The sequence below is a fragment of the Dipodomys spectabilis genome, unplaced genomic scaffold (assembly GCF_019054845.1).
Source record: "Dipodomys spectabilis isolate Male_0828 unplaced genomic scaffold, ASM1905484v1 ptg000363l, whole genome shotgun sequence".
Lineage (NCBI taxonomy): Eukaryota > Metazoa > Chordata > Mammalia > Rodentia > Heteromyidae > Dipodomys > Dipodomys spectabilis.
This window is the reverse complement of record NW_024871040.1, coordinates 6,303,014-6,316,676: the sequence shown is the minus strand read 5'-3', so window position 1 is coordinate 6,316,676 and position 13,663 is coordinate 6,303,014. Positions and strand designations below refer to the sequence as shown.

The 13,663-nt window shown below is 44.4% G+C and overlaps 1 protein-coding gene and 1 non-coding gene across 5 annotated transcripts in view; both read left to right on the top strand.

Moving 5' to 3' along the window:
• Nucleotides 1–13,663, top strand: part of Sfi1 (SFI1 centrin binding protein) — a 63,065-nt gene that overhangs the window by 36,336 nt on the left and 13,066 nt on the right. For all 4 annotated transcript variants that reach the window (XM_042666238.1, XM_042666237.1, XM_042666236.1 and 1 more), the window contains exons 13-15: nucleotides 1,193–1,290; nucleotides 2,360–2,426; nucleotides 7,885–8,015. In XM_042666238.1, the coding sequence (XP_042522172.1) occupies nucleotides 1,193–1,290; nucleotides 2,360–2,426; nucleotides 7,885–8,015 (296 nt within the window). The remainder of the gene's footprint in view (nucleotides 1–1,192; nucleotides 1,291–2,359; nucleotides 2,427–7,884; nucleotides 8,016–13,663) is intronic.
• On the top strand, nucleotides 8,809–8,944 carry LOC122095999. The gene has a single exon (XR_006145231.1). It is a non-coding gene; the product is annotated as a small nucleolar RNA SNORA1 (small nucleolar RNA).

Genomic DNA, 13,663 nt, shown 5'->3' with positions numbered 1-13,663 from the left:
ATAATATTGATCTAATATTATCATATACCCAGTCTATATTTAGATTTTCAGTTGTTCCCAAAATATCTTTCCAGCTGCTGTGTGTGTGTGTGTGTGTGTCCATCCCAGTTCTGGAGCTTGAACTTGAACTCAGCTTGGGCACTGTCCTTGAGCTTCTTTGGCTCAAGTCTAGTGCTCTACCACTTGAACCACAATGCTACTTCTAGCTTTTTCTGCGTAGTTTATTGGAGATAAGAGTCTCATGGACTTCCCTGCCCAGGCTGGTTTCAAACTGTGATCCTTAGATCTCAGCCTCCTGAGTAGCTAGGATTATAGGTGGGGGCACCAGTGCATGGCAACTACGTCTTTTTGTACGTGTTGATTTACTTCTAAATACATTTTTAACTGTGGGCAAAGTACATATAAAGGTTATCATTTTAACCATTGTGAAATAGCATTACACACATCTGTGTTGTTCATTATTACCACTCACTGTGTCTAGAACTTTGCATCTTGCAAACTGCAGCTGTATCTATTAAAAACTAACTCCCCATTGATCTTCCCCCAGCCATGACAACCATCAGTCTACTGTCTGTCTGTCTTTATGAATGTGGCTCCTCTAGAGACCTCATAAATTAAATTTTCAGTATTTATCCTTTTGTGATTAGCTTATTTAGCATAATGTATAGTTTTTCTTTAAAATGATATCACCAGCTTTTTTATTTTTTGAAGAACATGCTTATTATTTTGTACAGTATTCTTTATTCTCAGTTTGTCTTATCGCTTCTTTTGTTCTTTTGATTTTTCTTTAGCCCCTGTAAAATAGAAGTTGAAGGGCTTGATTAGAGATTGAAGTGAAATATTTTGGCAAAACTATTTCACAGTTTGGAATAGGTGCTAAGGTTAGTTTTACTTTCTAAAACATCATTGTCTTCCATGAAGCCCAGGTTAGGGTTAGCTTTTTCATCCCAGAAACTAGAAGAACTTTCTCTTTGCCTTTGACCCTGGGCCAGACAATACCTCCTCCCTAGGTAGCCATGATTATTTTGGGTGTTGGATGTTCTACACTGAGGTAATACCTGCTTTGCGGGGCGGGAGTGCAGGGGGAGTGCTCACAGTCTGGGAGTCAACAGTTAATCAGCAGGTTATGAGCAAAAGCAATTATTTCACTTTTTACCTAATACACCTCCATTTTCTCCCTGTCTGACTTTAGCTGCTGCGCAGGTTCTGGAACCTCTGGCAGTCTCAGATTGAGGAGAGGAAGGAGCGAGAGCAGCTCCCTTTATCGCATGCAGCCCGAGGCCACTACAGGTAAGACTGGGCTCTGCCTCTCCAGAGACACTGTGTGATTCTGACTTTGGGTCTTCAGTTACCCAGGCATGAGTGAGTGGCAGACTCAAAAAGGAACTGGGAGCCATGGCTCAAGTGGTAAAGCTCCTGCCTTGGCAAGCATGAGGGTTTGAATTGAAACTGCAGTACCTCTGAAACAAGAAAATCCAGATAGTTAGAATATAGTGACTTTTATACATATTTTCTAAATTCTAGAGGTAGTATACTTGCTGCTCTAATGAAGCCTATAAGGAAATTATCAAGGACTGGGGATATAGCTCAGTGGGATATCACTTTCTTAGTATGTGTGAGGCCCTGTGCTTGAATTCCAGTATTAAAAATAAACGAAAATAAAACCAGAGTTATCAAAATTTTAAAGCAAGCATGAGTCAAAAGCACGTTAGAGGGCTGGGAATGTAGCTCAGTGGTAGAATGCTTGCCTTGCATACATTAGACCCTGAGTTCGATTTTACAGCACCACATAAGCAGAAAAAGCCAGAAGTAGTGCTGTGGCTCAAATGGTAGAGCACTAGCCTGGAGCTGAAGAGCTGAGGGACAGCGCCCAGGCCCAGAGTTTAGACTCCACGACTGACAAAAAAACAAAACCAAAAAAAAAAAAAGCCAAAAAAATGTTAGGTATTTGTTTTTTTTGTTCTTAGAATGAAACTAATAAGCCCATGGGTGCCTCTAACTCTCAAGAGGTAACCATGTCTAAATTTTCCTGCCTTAGAAACAAAACAGAAATTTCGGGTGCCGGTGGCTCACACCTGTGATCCTAGCTACTCAGGAGGCTGAGATATGAGGATCGCAGTTCAAAGCCTGGGCAGGAAAGATCCTGAGAGTCTTGTCTCCAATTAACCAACAGAAAACTGCAAGTGGCACTGTGGCTCAAGTGGTAGAGGGCTGCCTTGAGCGGAAGAGCTCAGGGACAACACCCAGGCCCATTGTTCAAGCCCCACAATAGACAAAAAAAAACAAAAACAGAATTTTTAAAACCAGAAACCTGAAGGTGCTGATAAGCAGTACCTAGCTGTTCTGTGTTTTATTCCAGGGTGACATTGCTGCGCAAGTGTATCCAATTGTGGCTCCAGTATGTTCAGAAGAGAAGATACAAACGGGTAAGGAGTGTGTCACAGCAGACAGCATCTAGCCTTACACTTACACTCAGCCTGATGGCTTTGCAAAGATTTCTTAGGACTCTGCCATGAGATCTTATTGTTCTGATTTGGAGGAGAGGATGCTATGAAAGGCTCTGAGATAATTTCCTTCAGTCCCTGCTAGTCAGAACATCTGCTCAACTCCATCTCTTTATCTGCTAGGAAAATGTAGTGAGCTAGCTCCTGCCAGCCATGCACGTCTTCATTCACACTAGATTATGATATGAACTCACCAGCCCCTCACTCAGTGGGATCTCCAGATGTGGAGAGGTGAAGAGTATGAGTGTTGTATCCCAGGGCTGCCTAATATGAAACAGATGCTCCAGTAGGTGGAGGAGGTGGGGTCAGGATGGCAAGTGAGTAAAGATAGATTGATGAATACTTACTGAGCTGGGCACCTGTGGCTCATGCATATAATCCTAACTGGTTTGAATCCAGGTTGGGCAAGAAAAGTCTGTGAGACATATCTCCGATTGATCACCAAAAAGCTGGGAGTAGAGCTGTGCCTCACGTGGCCCAATGCCAGCCGTGAGGAGTAAAGCTAAGGACAGAACTTAGGCCCTGAGGGCTGGGAAGGTGGCTCAGTGGTAGAGTGCTTGCCTTGCATGCATGAGGCCCTGGGTTCGATTCCCCAGCACCACATAAGCAAAAAGAAAAAAGCCGGAGGTGGAGCTGTGGCTCAAGTGGTAGAGCACTAGCCTTGAGCTGAAGAGCTGAGGGATAGCACTCAGGCCCAGAGTTCAGGCGCCATGACCGGACCCCCCCCCAAAAAAAAAAAAAGAACTTAGGCCTTGAGTTCAAACCCTAGGACCAGTGCACACACCCAAAAAGACTTACTGCACAATCTCTGCACACAACTACTATGCCTAAGCACTGAGGTTGCAAGTATGATACAAAGTAAAGAGAATCCCTGCCCTCATTGCCTTACAAGTCAGCACCAGGGTGGCAGATAAGTGATCTTGCATGCTGGTTCTAATGGTTGGAGTAGCTGTCTGAAGGATTTCAAAGCCACATTCAGACTCAGAGGGAGCTTGTTCAGTTCATAATGTCAACATGGGAAGTGCCATTCTGGCCATCCCTGACAGTCAGAGAAGACATCAGCCAAACTCCCCTGGTTATATTAGTGCTGCTCTTGCTACCTCCATCTGCTGCCAGAATCTGACGGCTAGCTTTTTTTTTTTTTTTTTTTGCCAGTCCTGGGCTTAAACTCAGGGCCTGAGTACCATCCCTGAGCTTCTTTTTGCTCAAGGCTAGCATTCTACCACTTGAGCCATGGTGCCACTGCCAGCTTTTTCTGTTTATATGGTGCTGAGGAATTGAACCCAGGGCTTTGTGCATGCTAGGCAAGCACTTCACCACTAAGCGACATTCCTAGCCCCTCAGGCTAACTTTGAACCTTAGTCCTCCAATCTCAGCCTCATGAGTAGCTGGGATTACAGGCATGAGCTACCAACACCCTCCATAGAACACAAATTTTTAGCAAGGCACAAAGACTCCTCCAAGAGCTAGTCTTTCTGTACCCCTCCTTCCTGCTACTACTCTTCCCTTCTCATCTGCATTCTGGCTAGGTAGGTGCCAGTCATTCCTGAACATTCTGTGTGTGTTCTGCCCATTACTGTACCTGCAGTTCTCTTTGGCTCACTACCCTGCTGACTTGAGTGCTCCTTCCTCCTCCTCCACCCCAGCCACTTCGATGGTGTAGTTTATCAGTGCATCATCGTGTAGTTGCCTGCTGGCCTCTTTCCCCCCAGCCCGTGAGCTCCTTCAGGGTACAGCCTGTCTCTTCTCCTTTACCCAAGCTCTGTTTGGCAAAGGCATTGCTGACTCATTTGGATGCATGAACACACAAATGAGTGAGTGCACTGCGATTCACCATATCTGAATGTTCCCAAGAGTCGTCTGGTCTGTGAGATTGTTTAGATGGCACTATCCCAAGGTGTGGCTGGTTTTGTGTCATCCTTAGGGATATCCTTTTATGTCCCTTTGATTGTTTCTTTTCTTTTCTTTTTCTTTTCTTGCCGGTCGTGGGGCCTGAACTCTGGGCCTGGGTGCTGTCCCTCAGCTCTTCAGCTCAGGGCTAGCACTTTACCACTTGAGCCATACCGCCACTTCCAGCTTTACTGCTTATGTGGTGCTGGAGAATCGAACCCAGGGCTTCATGCATGTGAGGCAAGCACTCTACCACTGAGCTACCTTCCCAGCCCCTTTGATTGTTTCTGAAAGGACTCTTTTAAGTTCATTTATCTTGGCAAAACAGGTCTGAGAAATAGTGAAAGCAGTGATGTTAAATGGTTGGTTTTATTTTATGTATGTATGTATGTATGTATGTGTTTATTTGCCAGTCCTTGGACTTGGACTCAGCCTGGGCACTGTCTCAGAGCTTCTTTTGCTTGAGGTTAGCACTCTACCACTTGAGAGCCACAGCGCACTTCTGGCTTTTTCTGGTTATGTCGTACTGAGGAATTGAACCCAAGGCTTCATGCATGCTAGGCAAGTGCTCTACCACTGAGCCACATTCCCAGCCCAAGATGGTTGCTTTTTAAAGACCTTTCACTAACTACCTGAAGATTACCTATAAGTGAAGATGGCCCAGGAGTACAACAGTTCAAAATATTACTTACTATGGGTTTCTGAGGGCTGGGATATAGCTCGGTGGTAGAATTCATGAGCTTGCATCTTAAGATGACATTTGTTGAGTAAATCTGGCATATTCTTTTCTCTGAGCGGTGGGAGTATATGTACTCACATATTCATATATTCATCATATCCACACTGTTCCAATGGTCCATTGATATGTAAAAACCACACCAGTCCTTCAGGTGGCTCATACCTGTAATCTTGCCTAGCTACCTAGGAGAACTGCAGTTTGAGGCCAGCCCTGGGTCTACAGAAAAATTCTTTTCTTTTCTTTTTTTTCGGTCGGTCGTGGGGCTTGAACTCTGAACATGGGCGCTGTCCCTCAGCTCTTTAGCTCAAGGTAACCAGTCTACCACTTGAGCCACAGCGCCACTTCCAGTTTTCTGGTGGTTTATTGGAGATGAGAGTCTCGCAGACTTTCCTGCCTGGGCTGGGTTTGAACCATGATCCTCAGATCTCAGCCTCCTGCATAGCTAGGATTACAGGTGTGAGCCACTGGTACCCAGCCAGAAAGGTTCTTTTTTCTTTTTCTTTTTTTTTTTATACAACGTATATGAGACCAAGCATCCCTAGCTGCTACAGAGGTATAGCAGACAGCTATAGTTAAGAAACAACCTTAAAGCTGAGTGCCGGTGGCTCACACCTATAATCCTAGCTACTCAGGCGGCTGAGATCTGAGGATTGTGGTTCAAAGCCAGCCCAGGCAGAACTCTTATCTCCAATAAACCACTAGAAAACCGGAAGTGGTGCTGTGGCTCAAGTGGTAGAGCGCTCACCTTGAGCTGAAGAGCTGAGGGACAGAGCCCAGGCCCAGAGTTCAAGCCCCATGACCGACAAAAAAAAAAAAAGAAAGAAAGAAACAATTTAAGCAGGGGGAACGACAACACAGCACGTAGCAGCTATACTGTAGTCTTAAATACTGCTGTCAGAAAGGTTCTTGAGACTCCATGTCAACTAATAGCTGAGCATGATGGTTCATGCATGTCATCTCAGTTACAGCAGGAGGTTGAGATCAGGAGCAATGTCTTTCTGGGCCTGCCTAGGCAGAAAAGTTTGTGTGATCCCATCTCAACTAAAATAATGGTGTACATTATTACTTCAGCTAGGATGGGGAACGTAAATAGGATCATGGTCTAGGCCAGCCTGGGAAGAAAAAAAGTGCTACTGTATTTCAAAAATAGCAGGAGCAAAAAAGATCTAGAGGTATGGCTCAAGTACCAGCCTAGCAAGCATGGGGTCCTGAGTTCAAACTCCAGTACTACCCCCCCCCCAAAAAAAAATTTTTTTTTAAAGCCTATACATATCACTGTTAAATGCTGACAGATAATCAAACAGCCAATGGATGGAAGTGTGGAAGCGGTGACACGGATTAAGATGCATTGTATATAGAAATGAATAACTAAAATTGTACAAAACTCTATATATGGAAGATGATAATAAAAAACAACAGTGATTATGGATGTGTTCAGGCCAAAATAAACAAGATTTATACATACATATGTTTGTGAGGGTGCATGTATGTTTACATACATATATGCATATATGTGCCGGGCGCTGGTGGCTCACGCCTGTAATCCTAGCTACTCAGGAGGCTGAGAGCTGAGGATCGTGGTTCAAAGCCAGCCCAGGTAGGAAAGTCCATGAGACTCTTTTTTTTTTTTTTTTTTGGGTCCAGTCGTGGGGCCTGAATTCTGGGCCTGGGCTCTGTCCCTCAGCTCTTCAGCTTAAAGCTAGTGCTCTACCACTTGAGCCACAGTGCTACTTCTGGCTTTTTTTTTTCTTTTTGCTTATGTGGTGCTGAGGAATCGAACCCAGGGCCTCTGGCATGCAAGGCAAGTGCTTTACCACTGAGCCACCTTCCCAGCCCAAGTCCATAAACCACTAGAAAACCGGAAGTGGTGCTGTGGCTCAAGCGGTAGAGCACTCACCTTGAGCTGAAGAACGCAGGGACAGCACCCACGTTCAGAGTTCAAGCCCCACGACCAACCAAAAAAAAAAAAACCAATAAAAAATATATGCACATATGTATATACTATACACATAGATATAGTTTTTACATACATATAGTTAATCTAACTGGATCTGTAATATTTATCTAAATACATAGGAAAATGTGCTAAGACCATATGTAATTGAAATAATTTTTTTTTTTTTTTGTCGGTCATGGGGCTTGAACTCTGGGCCTCGGCGGTCCCTCAGTTCTTCAGCTCAAGGCAAGTGCTCTACCACTTGAGCTACAGTGCCACTTCTGGTTTTTTGGTGTTTTATTGGAGATAGGAGTCTCATGGTCTCTCCTGCCTGGGCTGGCTTTGAACCGCAATCCTCAGATCTCAGCCTCATGAGTAGCTAGGATTACAGGCGTGAGACACCAGCGCCCGGCTAATTGAAGTAATTTTTATCTACCATGTTTCATTTTTCATCTAGCATGTTGGCCAAAACCACATACAGTATTTTCAGAGTTTCTCCTCCACTTTTCATGTGTAGGAAGCAGTCTTCCCTTAAGACTATGGCTCTTGCAAGGCAACAGTGGTTCATGCCTGTAATCCTAGCTGCTGAGGAGGCTGAGGTCTGAGGATCATGGTTTGAAGCCAAGCCTAGGCATGCTCAAATCGTAGAGGGCTAGGCTTGAGGGAAAAAGACAAGAAAGCATGAAGTCCTAATTTCAAGCCCTAGTACTGATGTGCGCGTGTGCACACGCACTCGTACACACACACGTACAGACTCTGAAAGTTCATTTGAAAGAAAAACAAAGCATGAAAGGCTATTTATTATTTTACTTTAGCTCCTGAAGGCCAGAGCAGACCGTCATTTCCAGCAGAGAGCCATGCCCACTGCATTCCACACTTGGCACAGACTTTGGCGACGGCACCAGCAGGATTATATCCTCAATGCAAGAGCTGTCCGTTTCCACAGGTGAGCTGGGCGGCTCCCATCTCCACAAGACCACACATTTCCAATCTTAACTCTGCCAAGCATACAACCTGGTGACTTTGCCTCTCCCTCCCCCGGTCCCTGACGCTGTTTCTTCCTGGGTTCTCAATAATGTGGGCTTATTGATTTCATCTAATGGGAAAGGACAGCCGGTACTCCTGAGAAAAGTGTTGTCCATCCTTACTGTAAGTATTTTCAAAATAGCCTGTGAGCCATGCCCCTGTCCTCATTTCATGCTGCTGATAGCTCCATGAGGCCATCCATTAGCATTCTGGAGGAGAGCCGGGGGTGGGGGACTATGCATCACACTGGCAGACATTCTTGAGTGTGATTTCCCAGCAACAATTTCTGTGCTACAAGACCTGTTTTGTCTTTTTTTTTTTTAAGACTGGATTTTTATAGTGTTGAAACTATAGTCATCAACAAAATTAAAAAGGTCTTGCTCAGCGCAGGTCCCCACTACATGTCAGTGGAACGCAGTGAAGAAATTTTGAACCCATAACTGTGATCAGCCCTTATGGTGGCATTATATGGTAGAAGGAAGTGAGCATACATAAAAGCTCCTTTCACCTTATCTTCACTAATAGTTTCCTCCTCTCAGCAGTCCTGAGAACAGGTGCAAAATGATAAGTGACCTACCCATGCTAATTCAGTCAAGTACGTGGCAGAACCAGATTTTACACTCAATTCTCCATTCCAAAGTCCACGTGCTTTCTACTTGATGATGGGGAATATTTTTCCAATGACTCTCTAGGAGTTTTACATTCTGGTAAGAAGATACACTGTGTATAAGAAAGCATTGACAGTGTTGACCAGGGTCCAGAATTGTCCGTGGGGCTGAATTGAGACACAGGTTGCGTTTTCATCACAGTAAATGTATTGCAGTGGTGACAATGAGAGCTGTAACGTTTTAAGCCCATGGGTCAAAATATACAATGAGGGAGATGTGTTCCATCAGTATTAATAGTAATGAATAAAATCTGTAATTTTATTCATTACAGGAGCTTTCTATAATTCATCTTTCTAGGATCCCAAAATAATTTGCTTGAAGAATGACATTTCAAAAACCTTAGCTGTGGGATTTTGAAGTTGTCATCAGTATTTCTATAATCGTGATAAGAAAAGCTCTTATAAAAGGTTTGTGACAGGGCAATCAGTTCTGTTGTGTGTGTGCTTGCTGGCATTAGAGATTGAACTCTGGACCTGGTGCTCTGCTATGTGAGTTCCAGCTTTTTGTTGGTCAGTTGGACATAGCAATTGATCTTAGATCTCATCCTCCTGAGCAGTGGTGTGACTTGGATTGTTTCTTTCAAAAAGGGCTATCTTAGATTTCAAGAGAAATATATATATATTTTTTCTTTTTTTGGGGGTCCGGTTGTGGGGCCTGAACTCTGGGCCTGGGCGCTGTTCCTCAGCTCTTCAGTTCAAGGCTAGCGCTCTACCACTTGAGCCACAGTGCCACTTCTGGCTTTTTTCTTCTTACTTATGTGGTGCTGAGGAATCGAACTCAGGGCCTCAGGCATGCAAGGCAAGCGCTCTACCACTGAGCCACCTTCCCAGCCCATCAAGAGAAATCTTGATACCTTGATGGGAATCACAATATGTGAAAATGATTAAATAAAAATTTATTGACTTCAAACAAAGAAAATACTGAAAATTCCAGGCCTGGAGGCATGTCTTAGTGGTAGGGCACCTGCCTAGCAAGCAAGAGGCTCTGAGTTCAAATCCCAATACCCCACACATGCATAAAGAGGACTAAAAGAGAACTTGAAAACTGATCCATGCCACAATTTCTTCTAATATCTCAGAGCCAGTGCTGAGTATGGCAGGGGAGCATGGCATTATGGGGTGGGGGTTTCCTGTGAGCCAAAGGAGTAAGGCAGTCACTAGATAGATGATCAGGGTGGAAAGCTGAGGACAGCCAGACTGGTGATCCAGACTGATGCTATAGACAGAAAATGGGCCAGATGCTTGAACAGATGTGTGGAGCCAGTAAAGTGGCGGTTTTCAAGATTACATACAATGTATCAGTTGTGGATGATGGAGAGATGATAAGAGAGAGAAAGGGATGTGATGTTGAATGTGGAGATGCTGCTTTGAGGGATCACCCAGAACTCCAGCACTCCTGAGCGCAGAGTCCACAGAAATGTTTTTTGGGGGTAGTATTAAGAGAACATTTCTCCCTTCTCTGGAAGAAAGCAGCTTCCTCTTCCTGGTTCCTGTTCTTGTACAAGGTCTTGTACAAGGAACCTTGTACAAGATCTAATCCAGAAATGACTTCAGTACTTAAGACATGCACATACTCTGTTATTTTCTCTACAAACAAGAGGAACCTCCAAAAGGCTTTCTGCTGGGGAAGCAGGCTTGGGTGTTTAAAGGCTGCAAGGGCAAATTGCAGACAGGGAGCGGACAGGAGACCGGGCTTGAAGTATGATGAAACCCGACCTTGATTTTGGCCTGCCTTGGTGGGTTGGACTTTTTAGGTGACTTAGTTTTTCACGTTCTCACCTTCCTGGTTCATGAGGGAGTACAGTGAGTCTATCTTGCAAGCTCACAAAGAATTGTATTCAGACCTTTGTTCTGGCACTGGCCAGCTTCGTGACCCAGGGAAAACCAATCCCTCCGAGCCTCCGTCTTCCCAAATATAAGCAGATAATTTGATAATAATAGTCCTTGTCATAGGTCCGCATAGAAACTAAGTGATAAAGTCCAAATGCTTAGTGCAAAATATTAATAATCCCTCTAGTCTTCAGAATTGGTTTGATTTGTGATTCTCTTGGTAAGTAAATATTCATAGTTTAACATTTAGTAACTCTAGTCTTATATACTTTTTTTTTTTTTCTGGTAGGTTGTGGGGGCCTGAATTCTGGGCCTGGGTGCTGTCCCTCAGCTCTTCAGCTCAAAGTTAGCGCTCTACCACTTGAGCCACAGCGCTACTTCCAGCTTTTTTCTTTTTTCTTATGTGGTGCTGAGGAATCGAACCCAGGGCCTCATGCATGCAAGGCAAGCGCTCTACCACTGAGCCACCTTCCCAGCCCCCCTCTATACGCTTAAGATACGTTTTTTTTTCTGTTTTTGCCAGGCACTGGTGGCTCATGCCTGTAATCTTCGTGCTCAGGAGGCTGAGATCTGAGGATTGGGTTCAAAGCCAGTCTGGGCAGGAAAGTCTGTGAGACTCTTATCTCCAATAAACCACTCTGAAAGAGTAGAGCACTAGTCTTGAGCTGAAGAGCTCAGGGACAGGCCCAGAGTTCAAGCCCCACAACCGACAAAAAAAAAAAAAAATTGTTGTTTTGGTCAGTCTTGGGGCTTGACTCAGGGCCTGTGCACTGTCTTTGAGTTTTTTTGCTTAATCCTAGAGCTCTATCACTGAGCCACATCTCCACTTCCACTTTCTGGTAGTTAGTTGGAGATAAGAGTCATATAGACTTTCTGCCTAGGCTGGTGTTGAACCACAATCCTCAGGTCTCAGCCTCTCAAGTAGCTAGGATTATAGGCATGAGCCACCAGTGTCTAACAGGATATATATACATACATATAAATATATATATATATATATATATGCACACACCCATACATACATACATACATACATACATATATATATGAATACACATAAATAAAATAAAATTGATATATTTTACTTAAGTTTTCTTTGATTTTTTTCCCAGCAGTATTTAATAATTTTAGATATTTTCCATATATTTTATTAAATTTCTTTCTTTCTAATATCCTTTTAATGTCTGATATTACTTTAAATGGAATTGAAAATTTGTTTTTCAGTTGTTTGCTACTACTATATAGAAATTGATAGTATTCCATGACTTTTTTCTGTGCTTAAGGCTAGCATTCTACCACTTGAGCCACAGCGCCACACACGGACTTTCCTGCCTGGGCTGGCTTTGAACCTCGATCCTCAGATCTCAGCCTCCTGAGTAGCTAGGATTATAGGCGTCGGGTGTGAGCCACCGGTGCCCGGCTTTTTAAAAAACTTTTTAGCTAGTCCTGGTGCTGAACTCAGGGCCTGGGCACTGCCCCTGAACTCTTTGTACTCAAGAGTTCTAACTAACCACTTGAGCTACAGTGCCACTTCTGGCTTTTCCTAAGTAGCTTATTGGAGATAAGTCTCACGGACTTTTCTGCCCTAGCTTCAAACTGTGATCCTCAGTTCTCAGCCTTCTGAGTAGCATGGATTGTAGACATGAGCCACCAGTGCCTGGCTATTCCATGACCTTTCTAAATTAAGTTTAGTATTTTTTTCCTTCCTTTTTTATTTTTTAAACTGGAGTCTCATTTCAGTTCCTCATACTTCCTAGGCAGAAACTCTACCACTTGAGTCATGTCGAGGCCTTTTTTGTTTTAGTTATTTCTCAGGTGGGGTTTCATATTTTTTTCCTGGGTCTGGCCTCAGCCATTGATCATCCTACTGTGGCCTCCTATATAATGGCAATATAGATATGCCTGGCTTATTGATTAAAATGTGAGTCTTATTTTTTTTGGGGGGGGGGGGGGAGGTCTGGTCATGAGCCTGAACTCTGGGCCTGGGCGCTGTCCCTCAGCTCTTCAGCTCAAGGCTAGCACTCTACCACTTGAGCCACAGCGCCACTTCCGGCTTTTTTTCTTTTTGCTTATGTGGTGCTGAGGAATCGAACCCAGGGCCTCATGCATGCAAGGCAAGCGCTCTACCACTGAGCCACCTTCCCAGCATAAAATGGGAGTCTCACTAACTCTTCAGTCTTGACTGCCCTCTAACCATGATCCCCCTGATTTCTGCCACTTTTTAGGATTACAGACACAAGCCATCACATTCTGACACGTGTTTCTTTTTTAAAAATTGCCTAGGGGGGCTGGGAAGGTAGCTCAGTGGTAGAGCGCTTGCCTTGCATGCCTGAGGGCCTGGGTTCAATTCCTCAGCACCACATAAGCAAAAAGAAAAAAAGCCGGAAGTGGCGCTGTGGCTCAAGTGGTAGAGCGCTAGCCTTGAGCTGAAGAGCTGAGGGACAGCGCCCAGGCCCAGAGTTCAGGCCCCATGACGGGACCCAAAAAAAAAAAAAAAAAAAAAAAATTGCCTAGGGCTGGGAAGGTGGCTCAGTGGTAGAGCGCTTGCGTTACATGCATGAGGCCCTGGGTTTGATTTCTCAGCGCCACATAAGCGGAAAAAAAAAAAGCCAGAAGTGGCACTATGGCTCAAGTGGTATAGCGCTAGCCTTGAGCTGAAGAGCTGAGGGACATGATCGGACCCAAAAAAAAAAAACCAAAACAAAACAAAATAAAAATTGCCTAAACAAGCCAGGCACCAGTGGCTCATGCCTGTAATCCTAGCTACTTAGGGGGCTGAGATCTGAGAATCACAGTTCAAAGCCAGCTGGGGCAGGAAAGTCCAGGAGACTCTTATCCCCAGTTAACCACCAGAATATTGGAACTAGCACTGTGGCTCCAAGTGGTAGAGCTCTAGCTTTGAGCAAAAGAGCTCTAGGCCCTGAGTTCAAGCCCCAAGACTGACAGAAAGAGAGAGAGCAAGCAAGAGAAAGCTAGTTGGAAGTGATGCTGTAAGCTCAAATGGTAAAGCACTACCCTTGAGCACAAAGAGGGTCAGAGACAGTGCCCAGGCCCTGAGTTCAAGCCTAAAC